The sequence below is a fragment of the Rhinatrema bivittatum genome, chromosome 11 (genome assembly GCF_901001135.1).
Source record: "Rhinatrema bivittatum chromosome 11, aRhiBiv1.1, whole genome shotgun sequence".
Lineage (NCBI taxonomy): Eukaryota > Metazoa > Chordata > Amphibia > Gymnophiona > Rhinatrematidae > Rhinatrema > Rhinatrema bivittatum.
This window is the reverse complement of record NC_042625.1, coordinates 37,181,777-37,198,608: the sequence shown is the minus strand read 5'-3', so window position 1 is coordinate 37,198,608 and position 16,832 is coordinate 37,181,777. Positions and strand designations below refer to the sequence as shown.

At 45.0% G+C, this 16,832-nt stretch overlaps 1 protein-coding gene across 1 annotated transcript in view; it reads left to right on the top strand.

Moving 5' to 3' along the window:
* The window catches only part of NCOR2 (nuclear receptor corepressor 2), a 545,866-nt gene that overhangs the window by 351,911 nt on the left and 177,123 nt on the right, over nucleotides 1-16,832 (top strand). Inside the window, 1 exon segment of the mRNA XM_029571687.1 lies at nucleotides 1,246-1,418. Coding sequence (XP_029427547.1) covers nucleotides 1,246-1,418 — 173 coding nt within the window.

The following is a 16,832-nucleotide window of genomic DNA, read 5'->3' as shown; positions in this document are numbered from 1 at the left end:
TATAAATAACACCTCTCCTCTGCCCCGTTCAACAACATGCTGGAAAGAGAATTCCCACTAAAATAATACATTAAATTAAACATACAGTAAAAATAAATTAAATAACAAAATAAAAATTCCTTATATATAGTCATTCAGAAAACTTTGATCTAGGAGATATACTCAGTCAACCAGGACAGACTCCCACCTGGAATCCAAGCTTCTTGAGGGGGTACAGTAGGTTTAAATACAGAGTTACCTGGGTACATCCCTTTGAAAATTATCTTCTGTATTGCTACCATTTGAAGTAGAGTATAGCAAAAATAAATAACATGGTATGTTAAAAATTCAATTGACAGACCGACACAAAAAATGAATTGAGACGTTCGTTAAAATAAATAAAAATTAAAAAAGATTGCAATGCGATATACAAAAGAATGACATGACTTAGATCTTCAGCTTTCATGTTGTTTGTATCAAGTCAAGGGCTTCCAGGTGAAGAAAAATTCTCAGGGAGATCGATATTCTAAAGTTTTGGCTGACTAACTTTGAGAGTTAGTGAGACAAACCTTGCTCGCTCTATCCTAGTAACAGGTTAATTTTGTCCGGACAAATTGTAGTTTGTACAAATTTAGCCAGACAAAACGGGGGCCCTGGCACAGTTAAATCTTGGTCAGTCAGCCCTGATATTCAGCGCTTGGCTGTCCATGGTAACCCGGTTACCTCTGGTTGCCCAGATAGCTGACCTAAAGTTAACCAGGTAACTTTGTTCGGTTAGTGTTAGGGCAGATATTCAACCTATTCTTGTTCAAGCTTAATATCCAGACAAAGGTGTCCGGTTAACTTTGTCTGCCCAAGGCCAGCTTGGTTTCTGGCACCAAAGTGTATGCCTACAACTGCCTCTGTGTCTGCCCTCAGAGGAGTTTGACAGGGAAGATGCTGAGCTTCTTGTTGGGAAGGACTAGTGAATACTTCATTGGGTGTCTGTAATGGGCTTAAATGTATGACTTAAACAGAATATTTAGCTTCATCATGTAGAGGCTGTCCAAACCTTTCCCAGCAGATTCCATTCAGAAAGATAAATTAGTAGGCGATTAGGCTGAATTTTGGATAGCCTTGTCTTAAAAAAAAAATTAAAAAATCTGTTTCCCACCAGTCGCTGAACTTTCTGATGGTGGAGGTGTATTAGTCTGCTAATATCTATAAGGAAATGGCAAAGTGCCCCGTGCTGCGTCATACAGTTTCTTTTCTTTCTGTTTTTTTTAGGGAAAAGAACGACGAGACGTCCGGGGAGGACAATGATGAAAAAGAAGCCCTGTCCTGCAAGGGTCGTAAAACGGCGAACAGCCAGGGCAGACGCAAAGGAAGGATCACTCGCTCCATGGCAAATGAGGCCAACAGTGAGGAAGCCGCTGGGCCTCAGCAGAATGCAGAGCTAAGTACGTGCGGTCAGATTGAGTTCCTAATCAAACGAGGAGCTTTAGCTGCAAGCTGAGAGGAATGCAGGCCCAACGGTGATGTCACCTGGGCAGGGCAGTGTTTAAAAGATTACGTTTGGATTCTGATTCTCCAAGGCTTCAGGCCACTCGGCCATGCCACTTGTTTTTATGATGTCACTCTTGTTTTAGTGACTAGAATACATCGGTGATACGAAAGGAAAATTCTGGCAGATCTCTGTAATAGTTTGGCATGACAGGTTATGCAGGCCCTAGCCATGGCAGTGTTTTTGGGGGAGGAGATATATCAGTCATTCAGCCTTTGACCTCACGCCTTACCATTCACTTGAAATTTCTTGAAACCACCAATGAACCTTGGCCTGGAGTGTCTTGCAATGGTTTCAGGAATCATTTTCATTAAGACACCCCCCCCCCCTTCCGTTTTCATTTTGGGCTTTTTAATTAGATTCTGAAGAAATACTGGTGGTTAAAGCTCTCTGAAAGCCCCTCCTATTCTTCTGCGACCACCTTTATAGCAGGGGTGTCTATGCTGATGTGTTTCAGGTGTCTATAGGACTGTAGAGTGGACAACCAAAGAGCAGAATCACAGATGGACATTTCTAAGGGCTGGGATCTTTCAACAGAGGTGAAATTTGTGTTCCAAAAAAAAAAGTGATACTGTCAGAAATTTTATATACATATAGAGTAGACTGCAGAAGAAAGGAGGCCATAGAAATAAGACCAGAGTAAGATATAGTTGAGCCAGATTTATAGGTTTGCTAGTTTGAAGACTCTGTGAAATACATTCCTACTGCTCTAATAGCTTATTGGCTGTGTATAAATAGAAGAGAAGAAAAGGGAGACTCGAAAAGCAAACAAAAAAACATTTCCAAATTAATACAAGGAGGGGGTGGAGAAACTTGCAGCTCCTTGTCCCCATAGGGTTTGCGTGCTAGGGGAAAGCCAAAGATGATAAGATTCAGATGGGGAGGAAAGAAAGCTCTGCCCTAATTCTTTTTTTTTTTTTCCAGTGCAGATTGAGGTAGTCATGGTTTTACCCCACTGCATGCATGGATTTGTAGTCTTTTCTTCCTGAAAACAGAGTTATGAATCCTTGCATTCACTGGGATTAAAAAAAACAAGACTGGGCCGATCTGTCTTGGAAAAATGGAGCCAATTGATAACCCGGGCATCCTGCTTGGCTGCTGTGCACTTTGCCCATCCTTCGGAAGCTACTGTGCAAATGCAGCAACAACTAATCTCCATCAAGCACTTAACCACATATTACCCTTGTGCCAGATGTACCATGACAGAGGGATGAACCGGGCAGGCTGTGCCTTGTGCTCAAACATTACATATTAACAAAGGAAGCCCTTGTCATTCAGTCTGAAATCTGAGCCGGGAGGGTGAGCCCTGCATGCATGTCTAGGGGAAGCCACTTCTATTCTCTTAGAAGCCAATAGAGTGTGAAGGATAAGTGAAATGTAAAGAGCGTCAGGATGCCCAATTAGAAACTGGGAGTCTGTACCTCATGTTTGACCAACGATAATAGCAGCTGATGTGAAAGCCGCTTTTAGGGAACACATTTCTTTTTCTTCTTCTTAGAGAGGGAGGGACAGGCACTAAATATGGGAGACCCCCTTCCACGTCACAGAAACCCTATTTGTTATCTTGTTCATTATACAATAAAGAAGGCAATTACCCGACATGGTCCCCCCTTGGGCGTGGCTAATGTACGGGCGGTCTCTACAGCGTGCACACTTTGAGCTGCAGGGAAACGAGGTGCCTCCATGGGTGAATTAAGGTTGGAAGAGTAAGAAGGGAATGTATGTTTTTGGATTTCCAAAAGTCACGCATGTTGTTTTGTTCCCCTCCCCCCCCCCCCCACTCATAAATTGCAGACACAGAGCATGCAGAGACGATTAGTACATGCACTTTGCACTTGCCACCTTTCAAAGAGAGGCGGGGCGGGAACTTCCTCTTTGAAAATCCGCGCATTAAACCAGCTTGCGTAGCTCGCAACTGCATAGGATGCTTGAAGATTGCTTCTCTCCGCACCGCCCCCAATAAAAGAACAGTTACAGGGAGCATGATGATGAAAGCCCTTTCCTATGTTTTATCAGCAGACAGGGGCTTTCTGATTACTGCCCACCCTCTTTGTGGGTAAACGTACCCATGCATGTCAGCAAGGCGGGGCACCTTTACCCGCCTATCTTTGGAGGCATTCCTGGGGCAAGGTTAGTTTTGGGGGGGGTGGGCGGGAGGAGGAGGATGATGCCTAGCTTTGCTTTGATTATTTCATCAACCCTGACCGAATGTGGACAGTCAATTTCTGGTCATGGATCTATGAAAGTTTGTAAGACTGCTTGACCAAGTTTGGCATCTGTAGTAGCTTGATGGTCAAGACAATAGTGGGAAGGGAATGTATGTAGAGAAGACCATGTGGCCACCTTGCAAATGTCCAGAAGAGGAATGTTTCTTAAGTGAGCTATAGAAGTGGAAACTGCTTGCACTTGATGGGCGTTCGGTTGTGTAGATAGTACAATGTTCCGCTTTTGGTGACAGTAAAGGATACATTGAGCGATCCAACTTGATATAGTGCGCTTTGATACTGGTATTCCGGGCGCATTAGGATTAAAAGAGAGAAAGAGTTGAGAAGGTTTGGTATCTATGTTTTTTCCTTATAATATGCTAACGCTCTTTTACAGTCCAGCATGTGGAACAGTTTGTCTCTTGAAGTCTGGTGTGGTTTTGGAAAGAAAGTTGGGAATTCGATGGTTTGATGCAAATGAAAAGCCGAAACCATCTTTGGGAGAAAGGAAGGATGAGTCTGGAGCGTCACCTTATATTTGTAGAATTGTAGATACAGTGGATAGTGAACTAAGGCTTGCAGTTCACTAACTCTATGGGCGGAAGTGACCGCTACCAGAAAAACTACCTTCCAGGTGAGGTGTTTGGGATGCGCTGATTCCAGTGGTTCAAAGGGGAATTTCATTAATTGCTCTAAAACTATGTTTAGATCCCAGACTACTGGTGGTTTGGTGATAGGGGGCTATAAGTGAGTAAGGCCCTTGACGAACTGTTACCATTGGATGTGAGGATATTGACCGATGTTGATGTGGCTTGTGGAAAGCTGCTATAACACTCAAGTGAACTCGTACCGATGCGGTAGCGAGACCTGAGATATATAACGTATGTAGGTAGTCTAAAAGAACTTCTGGAGAACAGTCTGTAGGGCTTAGATGGTGCGACTCACACCAGGTGGAGTAACACTTCCACTTTGCTCAGTAGTTTTGTCTTGTGGATGGCTTTCTAGCAGCCAATATGATGTCTTGTACTTGAGAAGGGATTCCCTGTTCCGTTAGAGACACCCTTTCAATCTCCAAGCAGTGAGATGTAGAGAGGTATGCATCGGATGTAGTAATAAACCGTCGTCTTCAGAGAGTAGGTCGTTGCGGTCTCCTAGGAGAATTGGGGTCATGATAGACAGCGTGAGTAGATGCATATACCGGAGTTGCCGGGGTCATGCTGGCGTGATGAGTATAAGGTTTGCCGAGTCCTGAATGCACTTCTGAATTGTGCGTGATATGAGTGGAATTGGAGGAAATGCATAAGAAGGCTTTCCGACCATGATATGAGGAAGGCATCCTGAGACAGTCTCAGATGACTGGGCAGGATGGAGCAAAGTTGGTGTACCTTTCTGTTTTGTTCGGTAGTGAAAAGATCCACATCTGGTACCCCCCATTGATCGAAAACATTGTCTGTTATTTGTTTTAATTCTCACTCGTGCGGATGAAAAATCCTACTGAGTCTTGTCCGCTCGAGTGTTGGCTATGCCCGGGAGATAAGTCACTTGTAATTGGATCGAATTGCTGTGAGCCCATTCTAGTATGAGGATCGATTCTTTGCATAGGCTCCAAGAACCAGACCCTCCTTGTTTGTTTATGTAATACATTGCCACTTGGTTGTCTGGTATATCATTACTCTTTTGCCCTTCAGATATGGGGCAAATGTTTTTAGGGCATTTCTTATTGCTCTCAGTTCCAGTAAGTTGATTTGGTAAGTTCTCTCTAACGGGGATCATTGACCTTGTGTGTCTAGATGGTCGAGGTGAGCTTCCCAACCCTTGTGCGACACGTGAGGATTGCATTGTAAGGGGGGGTTGACGAATAATGCTCCCTTGGTGAGGGTTCTTCTTTGAAGCCACCATTCTAAATCCCTCTTCATCTGTTGTGTCAGGGGTATGACATGGGATAGAGGCTGTTTATGTTGAGACCACTGGGATTTTAGTCCCCATTGTAGCCTGCGCATGTGGAGACTGGTGTTTGTGACCGTGTAGATGGCCGCCGCCATATGTCCCAGAATTGTAAGCACTAACCGAGCAGACGGTTGTGGTGTAGAATGAAGTTTGAGTAGCTGCATTTGAAAAAGAAGCTTTCTTTCTTTTGGAAGAAAAGCTCTGGTTCTTGTTGTTACTAGTTGTGCCCCTATAAATTGAAGAGTTTGAGAGGGGGTTGAGATGTGATTTTTCATAATTGACGACAAGGCCCAGTTGTAGGCAGTCGATGGTTTGTTGGAGATGCAGTCGTAATAACTGTGGGTCTGAGGCGATGATGAGCCAATCGTCGAGATTAGGAAATAGTTTTATTCCATTTTTTCGTAATTGTGCCACCACCACTGCCATGGGGGCTGACGATAGTCCGAAGGGAAGGACTTTGCATTGGTAATGTTTGCCATTGCATTGGAAGCAGAAGTATTGCCAGGATTCCAGATGCATCGGGATATGAGTGTAAGCATCCTTCAAATCCAGGGAACACAACCAGTTGTTGCGCTGTAGAAGTGGTAGGATCGATTTGAGAGATACCATCTTGAATTTTTCTTTCACTAGGTGTTTGTTCAAGTCCCTGAGATCCAGAATGGGGGATAAACACCCAATTTCTTGGGAATTAGGAAATAGGGGGAGTAAAAACCCAGATTGTAATGGGATGAAGGAATGGGTGTTATCGCTTTCTGGGTGCGAAGATGAGAATTCTTTTACCAGCTGTGTTTGGTTTGTTCAGTTTCCTGAGTTGGTACGGTCGAGGGAGAGATGGCCTGGTAGAGAAATTCAGTTGATATCCCTCCTTGATGATCTTTAGTACTCAAAGATCTGTAGTGATTGTTGACCATGCTTGTAGAAAGCTGGTTAATCTGCCTCTAATGAAAGTAAGGTGTGGCAGTGGCCAGACTCTCTTTAAAAAAGACGACGTGGGGCTTTGGGTTGTTAGTTTGTGTTTGCGTTTACTGACTCTGGTTTCTAGGACGGCCTCGTCATTGGGTTTGTTGAGCTGGTGGATATGAAGTTGTTCTGTATGATTGATACAGTTTAAAAGGATGTCTTTGATATGTTGGCCATCTATATTGGGGTAGATAAAGGCAAGAGAAAGAGATATGTGGTGTAGGGTTGGTCAAGGATTGTACTGCCACCGACTGTTCTTTGAGCTGCGCCACCGTTTCCTGTAGACAGTCGCCGAACAAGTTATCCCCAGTACAGGGGAGGTTTGCCAACTTTCGTGGACGTCCTCATGAATAGCACTCTATCTGAGCCACGCCATTCGTCGGGCTGCGATTGCTGATGCAGAAGATCTAGAAGTTGTTTTGAAGGATTCGTAGATTGTTCTGAGGAGGTGTCTTGTAGCTTCCTCCATATCTTGTAATGATTGAGGTGGCGCCTGTGTTGGCTCCATAGTTGGAAATAGGAGTTTTAGCTGTTATACGCACTCGTACAAATATTGGACAATGTAAAACTGATGCTGGTTGATTTGAGCTGTCGGCATTGCAGATTGGAAGCACTTTCTAGCAAAATCATCCAAATATTTGTGGTCCTTCCTTGAGGGAGCACTAGAGTTTGTCTTTGCTCTTTTTGCTCTTTGAAGTGCCGACTCTACTACTATAGAGGCGTGTGGCAATTGTGTAGGTGTTATAATTAGTGAGGGTTGGGTGGACCCTTGGACACTGTGGCAGCTGACCATGCCCATGGAGGGGAAGTCCCGTGAGGGGCCACAGGTCAGGCTCAGCTTAGGACACACAGAGATTGATCTTTTATTAGACAATGTGGTGAAGCCACCAGAGGTGGCAGTAGTGAGCAGCAGAAGTAGCCCGGCTGGGCTAGTATCCCTCAAGCGCTGGAATAGCGACTCCTCCGGTAGCAGTGCTGTAGTGAAAAGAATTGAGAATAATGAGTACTGTGGAATATGCACAAGGCCCCAGTATGGAGAACCCCAGGATAGGGAGAGCAGGCCCTCGAGGAGCGAGTACCTGATCCCTGAGAGCTGAGAGGCTTGAAGGTAATATACTCACACAGCGGTTCCACGTAGGAGATGGCACTAGGGCTGGAATGGAGGCAGGCCCTCGCAGAGCGAGTACCTAGTTCAGGGAACAGCTCTGAGGTGAAGATGGTAGTTCTCACTGGTGTTGAAGATAGCGAATCCTTCTAGGCAGAAGAGAAGGTAGGAGCAGGCAGCGAGTCAGGGAACATAGGCCCTCGAGCGAGTACCGGTTTCCTGATAGCGACCTGAAAAGCAAGTGAGGCCCCCGAGGAGCGGGTACCCCGTTAGCGTTAAGAGTCCAATGGAAGATTGGAGAGGCAGAGTAGCTGGGTACAGAGAGCGAATCCCATCCTTAAGATTCCCCCTTGCTAACTCAAAGGCTAGCAAACATCGTAGGCTTTAAATATCCAGGCAGCGTGACGTCATCACAGGGGGGGACACCCCTGAGATTCGCGCCAAATAGGAAATAAGAGTGAGGGCCGCGCGGCGCACGCACCCTAAGGTACCAGCGGAGCATGGCAGGAGGCAGTGCCCAAGTCGGTCCGGGGACACCGGAGAGGACGGCAGCCAGGCATCCATCCATAGCGAGAGGAGGTGCAAAGAAAGAAAGGTAGGCAGAGTGAAGCCGTCGGGAAGGGATGGTTTAAACAGTAGGTGAGTAAAATTTAGACTGCCTCATCTTAAATTTGAGATCAATTTTTCTGGAAATGGGAGGAATAGAGAAAGTTTCCCAAGACTTGTGCAACAGTGAGTCCAGGACCTGATGCGAAGGCAATGAAGTTGGTTTTGAGGGAGGTCGAAGATCTTTAATATTCCTAAAGTTCCGTTCTTGGGTCAGAAACCTTGAGTGGCTAGACTTAATGTGGTTCCCACTTTATCAAGAAATTTCGGGTAAGAAAGGTCCTCCAGTGGAGAGTATGGCTCTTGGAGTCCGGGGAGGTAGGAGGAGTAGTGGGGTGTGGAAGTGGGTCTGTAGGGGTTTGTGGATTCAGACCTGGAGATGGAGAACTTCTAGGAGGAGGCGTGGATGGGAGTTGTGGACGTATTGGAGAGGAACAAGGTGGCTCAGTTGGTAACTCCCGATTAGGTGGTGGAGGTTGCGGAATTTTTAGACTGGATTGCAGGGAGGCAAACAGTCCCGTTAGGGCCATAGAGATCTGAGTGATTGCCTGTTGGGCAACATCAGGCATCGCCGGTGCGACAGGGGTATGTGGAGGGGGAGCATCAGGAAAACCTCCTTTACCCTGTAATGGATCGAGCAGATGAATTGATAGGTTATGTCCTCTGGATAGTGCAGAAAGATCCGAGTAGATCTGAATAGACTAGGATGATGATGAGGAAGATAAGGACTCCACATCCCTCCACTCATCTCGTGATTTGGAGAGGGATTGTCTGTCTCTTAGCGCTTCTATCTGGTTGAGACTGAGAAAGAGGAGTAGAAATCCCTTGAGATATAGGTGACAGAGTGTCAGCGCTGATGTGGTGTCGTTTAGACTTCCTCTTTTATGGCTCATTGAGATCTTTATGAAAGTGTAGTGATGATGGTGAAGAAGAAGGTCTAGGCTGTGGATTTAACGGTTCCTTCACTTGTTCCTCTTGTGGATGAGGTGTTCGTGGTGGTACAGGAATTTGTGGCTCGTGATGCGAACTATGGCTCGATTTTCGATGTTCTCGTGCCTCATGTTGTGATTTGTGCATCGAGGCTGACGCACTGTGTGCCTTTTTTGGGTTGGAAGGAGTTTGCATCGACAAATCCTGCTTCGGCGTCGAATGCGCCGGCTTCAGTTGTGTCGGCGGCGAATGACATTTCGACGCTGTCTTTGTCGACGTGGAGTGCGTCTGAGTCCGATGGTCTTGCGTCGACTCCGGTTGCGATTGCGTCTGAGGCTGTCGGACATTTCGGCAGCTTTAAGGACGGCGATTTTGATGGAGGCCTGCTCTCACTTCCTGGTTTTCGCGATGGAGACGAGGTTTTTTGATCAGGTCTGTGGCCTTTTGTTCTATGTTTAGGCCTGCCCTCTAGTGATGGGTCCACAGAGGCCGCCCGTTTAGACATGGCGGCCTGCATCAACGGTGGTCCCGGTGACGAATGCCGCTTCGGAGGGAATGCGCATATGACCCGGTGGCTCCACAAAGTCTTTCCATCTTCTCGGCCCTTAGCCGTCTGGCCCTGGGCAACATTTTCCCACAATGGGGACAATCTTGTTGCTTGTGGTCTGGGCCCAGACACACGTAGCATTGAGAATGTCCGTCCGTGACTGACATTATTTTACCACACAAACAGGGTTTAAACCCTGATGGTCGTGGTGTAGTCTTTTCTTTGTTTTCCTTTTACCTGTATGAAGTTTTTTTTTTTTTTCTTCTGTCTGAGGAGAATAAGTGCTCCGCGTGCGATCCGCGCGCGGAAAAAGATAGACTGAGGAGAATCTGTCTTCCTGCGTGGGAACACACGCGCAGCCTCAGAGCAAAGCTCTGCATACAGCTTTGGAAAAGCTCCGCCTCCTGGGCCTCTATAGACAATCCCATCAACAGCATGGCTAATTCAGCCCTGCTATCGACGGGGAAAAAATAAGTTCAGGTAACCTGCACAGGTCTTGTACCTGTATGTGTGTACTTTCCCTTTAAAAATTAGTGAAAAGACCTCAGGCACAAAATAAGTGCAGGCAGTTTGAAAATTGCCTCCATGATTTTCAAAATGTTGGGTAGGGTATCTACGTGTAATGCCATTTGTATGTCTGTTCCTAGACATAAGTTTTTTAAAGCATTCAAGTAGGAAGACATTTTGACTGGGAATGTTTCTATAACTTAAAGAAACATCTAGTAACAATTTACACTCACACTAAATTAAAAAAAAAAATGTGGTGGTGAACTGCATAAATGTTTTTGTGCTGTAATTCTTCGGTTGTCTTACTAATTCTCCACAAAGCTTCAGCCATGACCAATGGATAATGTAAATGGTTTGCTTAATGGCTTTTTTTTTTTCATTTTATAACTATCATATTTCTTAAATCAGATGCTAATTTGGTTCTCCATCACTTAATTCAGATCTTTGCCATGTGGGTATAAGGAGAAATGGAAAATCTTTTTGCTCCAAGCTTCACAAGGCTTCTTATCATAGTTTTTCTGATGAGAAGTAGGGTCCAGCTGGCCCATTCAGACTGCCAAGCTATCTTGCTATCCAGTTTCTACCACCTTTGGGTAAATGAGCACATAGAACCCAACACTCAAAAGCTATCTGCAGTACATTAGTTTGGGGTTCAACAGATTTATGCTAGCATTTTATAAACTGTGTGGCAATAGCCGTACATTTTATAAAATACCGCTGTGTATTTGTGCCCCAAAAGTGTACACTTTTTTTTTTTTTTTTTGCAGTACATGAGTATGTAATGGAAGAACATGTATTTTCTCTACCCATTTTATAAAAATGCATGCGTATATTTTACGCCTGGAATAATTGTAACAATTCGCATGCAGTAACCAGAAAATTAAACATGGAGGTAGGTATTTTATAAAATATATACGCGTGCTGCACTTTCCGAAAGCACTTACTTGCGCATGTTTGGAATTGGCAGTTCGTCGATGCGCTTCTTCACCCAGACCTCCCACCGGTTCACCCAGACCTCCTACCCAGAACTACTAACTATTCGAGTGTGCTGGAGTCACTAGGGTTTGTTCTCAACTACCCAAAGCCCCATCTCAGTCCGCCACCTCTGGACTTCATCGGAGCCCTGCTAGATACAGCTCAAGCCAGGACCTTTCTGCTGTGACAGATGGCCATCGCTGTGGTGAGCATGTGACAGAGGTGCAACAGAGCCAGCAGGTATCAGCTTAGCACATGTTGAGGCTGTTGGGTCACATGGTCTTGACCATCCATGTCACTCCCTTGGCACGCTTACACATGCACAGAGTCCAATGGACCCTGAGATTGTAGTGGTGCCAAGCCACTCAGAATCTCCAGGATTGCATCCGAGTCACCCCATCTCTCCGGGACTTTTTGTCCTGGTGGCGAGTACTCTCCACTCTGGAACGGGGGATTTCTTTTCACACTCTCTCTACTCAAATTGTGCTAACAATGGATGCATCTACTCTGGGGTGGGGAGCTCATGTAGATGGGCTCAGCACCCATGGACTATGGTCCACTCAGGAGCATTCCTGTCAGACAAACTTCCTAGAGTTTCGGGCAATCAGGTACATGCTATGGGCTTTCAGAAATCGGCTGTCCAACAAAATTGTCCTGATCCAGGCCGACAACCAAGTAGCCATGTGGTATGTCAACAAGCAGGGAGGCACGGGATAGTACTTCCTGTGTCAGGAGGGGTCCAGGGAAGGTGCTCAGGGCTGAGTACCTGGCCAGAATGGAGAATGTGATAGCAGACAAAGCTGAGTTGAACCTTCAAACCCCACAAGTGGTTCCTGAACCGGAGGGTAGCGAATTGGATTTTCCGTCTCTGGGGGAGCCCATATGTAGATCTGTTCGCGTCCTCCTGCAACTGGAAGGTGCCTCAGTTCTGCTCCCTGTCCTAGTCAGATGGCAAACCAGCCATCTGACTAGGACAGGGAGCGAAACTGAGGCAAGGATCTTCTGTATGCCTATCCTCCAATTCTCTTAGTGGCGAAGACTCTCTTGAAGCTTCGCAAGGGTAGAGGGACTATGATCCTCAAAGCCCCTCATTGGCTGAGACAGGTCTGGTTTCCAGTCCTGCGGGAGTTGTCCATCCTGAAACTGATGAGTCTGGGGACTTCCCCAGATCTCATCACGCAAGATCAGGGCAGGCTGTGGCATCCCAACCTCCAGGCCCTGTCACTTACAGCCTGGATGTTGAGAGGCTAATCCTGCAGCCATTTGATCTTTCTGATGTGTCTTGGGTCCTGGTGACTTCTAGAAAGTCCTATGGACTGAAGTGGAGGAGGTTTTCCATGTGGTGTGAACAGAAGGCCCTAGATCTGTTCTCCTGCCCCACACAAAAACTGCTTGACTACCTTCTACACCTATAAAAACCAGCTCTGGCAGAGTTCATCTTAGTGTGCTTGGTGCATACCACCACAGTGTAGATCAGGGGTGGGCAATTCCGGTCCTCGAGGGCTGCAATCCGGTCGGGTTTTCGGGATATCCCTAATGAATATGCATGAAAACGATTTACATACGACGGAGGCAGAGTGCATGCAAATCTCTCTCGTGCATATTCATTAGGGATATCCTGAAAACCCGAGCGGTTTGCGGCCCTCGAGGACCGGAATTGCCCACCCCTGGTGTAGATGGTAGGGCCCATCTCTGTACAGCCTATAGTTTTCATTTCATGCGGGGCCCGCTTCAATTGAAGCCTCCTCTAAGGCCTCCCGCTGTGTCTTGGGACCTCAACATGATATTGGCTCAGCTGACGAAAGCTCCTTTTGAGCTGCTGCACACCTGTGGTCTGAAGTACCTGACCTGGAATGCCATAATTTTGGTGGTGATCACTTTAGAGGCGTTATGTACAGAAAATGAGCATATAAGTATGTAAGCAGCATGTATTCATGAACATGCTATTTTATAAACTCCGCCTGTGCAAAAAAAAAGGGGGCGATCTAAGGGCATTCCAAGCCAGGGCAAAGAGAGATGTGTGGAAGGTTTTTATTTATTTATTTATTTATTTATTTAATTATTTAAATAAGAAATTTTACACAAATACATTGGGTGACTGACTTCAGTAATTTTACACCCGCTAATTAACTAGCGCAATTGATATCAGATTCATCTGTTGCCTGCTAATTTTGGGTGGGAAGTCTGGGTGAACTTGTGGGAGTTCAGTGTGAAGTACTAGGAGGATCTCTGAACCGGAGCTGGACTGGGTGAACTAGCGGAGGGGTATCACCAAACTGACAATTTCAAGTACATGCACATATTTTAAAACATACCTATTTCTGCATGTAAATATACAAGCGTATTTTTATAAAATAGGTAGAGAAAGATGCACTTTCCTCACATTGGAAATCTTCATGCATACTTTTCAGAGCAGAACCATGCAGTGTTTTTTTTTTTTCCCCTAAACTGTGCAGCCACGCGTCCACTTATGTGCATAAATGCTTCACTGTCAATAGTTTTGCAAGCTGTATCCTAGGGTGCATCCTCTCTGGCCCCATGGCTTTGACCACTTTCAGGTTTAGCCAGGTACGCACACACACTCACACACACTCTCTCTCTCTCTCCTTCACTAATGATGTCATATCTACCACTCACCCTTTCGCTTATGTACCCCTGGCAACTATCAATGGTCCTCCTCCAACCTCTTTTTCTGCTTCATTATCATACTGGCACTAGTTTCCTCACCTCTGTTTGAATTCAGATTGGATTGCATCATCTTTGGATTTGGAGCCCGTTTGCTGCGCGTGGGAAAGGTTTGGTTCTGGTTTCCCTGTGGGTGGTAGTGCTGGCTATCATTCTTCATCTGTACGTTGGCTTGCGACGTGAGAAAATAATTGGATTTAAACCTGACAGCCATTTCCGAACTGTGTTACAGGAGGCTTTTTGGCACAGAATTTATTCCTTTGTGTGGACTGTACAATAAGTAAGTTACTTTTTTATGTTGCTTTGAGCACAGTTTCCAAATTCCCAGCACTCTTAAGACAATAGAGATTCAGGCTTTGGCCCCTCTTTTGTAGATGGAGGTGCATGTTTTTGCTTTCCAAAGTGTCTACATTGTATAATTTTATTCACTGCAGGTAATTTTAATTTGCTCTTTCTTTCTCCAGATTATGATTAGTATGAAATGCCCCATTAATTTTGGTAATTGGGGTTCGCACTACTCGGTCAATGTGGATTAGTGGTCGTAGAATCTGACTTTTTTTTTTTTTTTTTTTAATAAAGTAAACTTTAGATCTGAGTAGATATTTCTATTGAATTGCTTAGTGTTTCCCAGCCAGTATGCCATGGCACTTTGTTATGCTATCAGACTGATTAGGTGTGCCATGCAAATGTCACCACTGCCTGATGCTCAGTTCCAGACTAGCACATGGGCCCAGCTCTCAGCACCTTGCAGCAAAAAGAGACACCAGTAGTGGCAAACGTGCAGGAGCTCCTTTTTGAGAATGTGCAATCATGTATGCCTCCTTTCTAGGTACCAAAAACAAAATTTCACTCAAATTAGCAATGCAGCACAATAATATTTAAATATATATTGAAGCACTTTGCATAGATGGACCTCATATAAAGGTTGCGGTATCTTAAGTCTTGTAAACTGGACTAGTGCCTGAGTGTCATTTATAATCACAAGTCCAGAGTAAGCAGAACCATAAATCCCAAATGTGGTTTTGTTTTTTTTTTTAAATGCACTTAAAATAATCTTCTAATCACTAGTGATTAATCCTCAAGTCACTAGTAATATCAAAGGCAAAGTGACCCAAAACTTATCTTAAAGCTCCAGAAGAAGTGAAAGACTGAACTTATTAAATCAGTGAAGTCCACAGGAACTGGCCAGATATTAGAGCTGTCAACTTAATTCCCACGCTGAACCCGATGCTGCAGCATTTTGAATTATTATATCTTTGTCAGGGGTCAAGATTTATTTGTGCTACCGGACAAGAGTCAGTGTTCAATTTATTTCTTAAAGACTAGCACTGATCGTATGTCTTTTTTTTTTTTTTTTTCAAATTAAGTCTTTAAGAAATTTAAAAAAAAATGTTAAAAAGGACGGCATCCAATCTGAAGACATGCAGATGCTATAAGAAACATTTTGCAGTGCAGTAATCCATCCCATTTAATTGCATTAAAAGGCTTTTTTCTTTAGGTGAGGGCTCTAGCGTCTTCTGCTGCATTCAGCTCTGCACCATGTACATTGGATAGAAAAACTGCACAGTATCCCCACCTCAAGCTCCTATAGATGCAAGGGACTAAAGAAAAGGCTAGCCTTTCTTCTAGCTTTTTGGGTTGGTTGGCACTTTGTTTTGCTGCAGGATGAGATGAGGTTGTTCAACTAATCTTCAAGAACCCATAATAAAAAACAGAGAGCGTGAAAGGTCCTTATTGTGTGTGGTGTGTGTCTACATATAACATTGTTATAGGATAAATAGATTGCTTGGATAGAGTCCAAGCAGTGTGATTCACAGTATTAACCCCCTGTAGCTGAGATAAAGGCCTGATACTTGGCCAGGGACCTTAAGCTCATCCATTAGGTCATAACATATCATTTAAGAGTCTATGCACTAAGCATTTTTCCCATAGACACAAAATGGGAAAAATCCCTTTGGCACAGCTGGCCAAAGTGCATTATCCATCCAAGTAATATTGCTTGTTTACCCAAGTAGACTGGGGGCATTGTGCCAGTCCTAACAGCAAGGGAATGGATGTGGTTCCATGGACTCACTGGAGGCCGGGGAGAGGGGGGGGGGCTGTAGTGTTTGTTCATTTTACAGCAGTAGTCTCTTTATAAGAGTGTATATGATAAAAGAAGGCCACATACAATTTTGGGATCTCTGCTACACTAAAATCTTTGTTCCTCTTCCTGACAAAATTCTTCGCCCATGGTGGATGCTGTATGCATGCTGAAACGAAGGGCCCAACTGCACCAGACCAGTGGTGGTGAATCTCGAATGCAGTGTACTGTGCGCGGTTCAGGAAATCCCATCTGGACTTGGCCTTCAGTATTAAGGGAAGTTGAAGGGTCCACTGTGGACTGATGGCTAATGGAGTGAATTAGTAATTGCCTAGGCTTACAGGGGAGATTTGGAAGAAGCTGGGTAACGCAGCACACAATAAGACACCAGTTCTTATTATGACTTCCACGGGTGCCTTTGTGTGTGCAGCACACCCGCCATGTGATGCATGAGACAGAGTGCCTGTCAGGTTGCTTTTACCGCAAAACACTCTGACTCCTCACGTTCTGTAAGGAATCGATTTGGAAGTTCCAGGTGGTGTTCTTGAGACCTTTTGTCTGCCATCTGAGCTGTCTGTGGCTGCCTTTCTCTGAGGAATATCTTCCTTATGGAAGAAGTGACCTTTTGACAGCTTACAAAGAGGTAGAAATTGCTGATCAACTCAGTCATCTGTGAAGGAATTTCCTTTCTGTCACCTGTTAGCTTCCTCTCTGCTGTATCCACCAGCTCCCAAGCTTCACAGCCATGATTGTCTTATCAT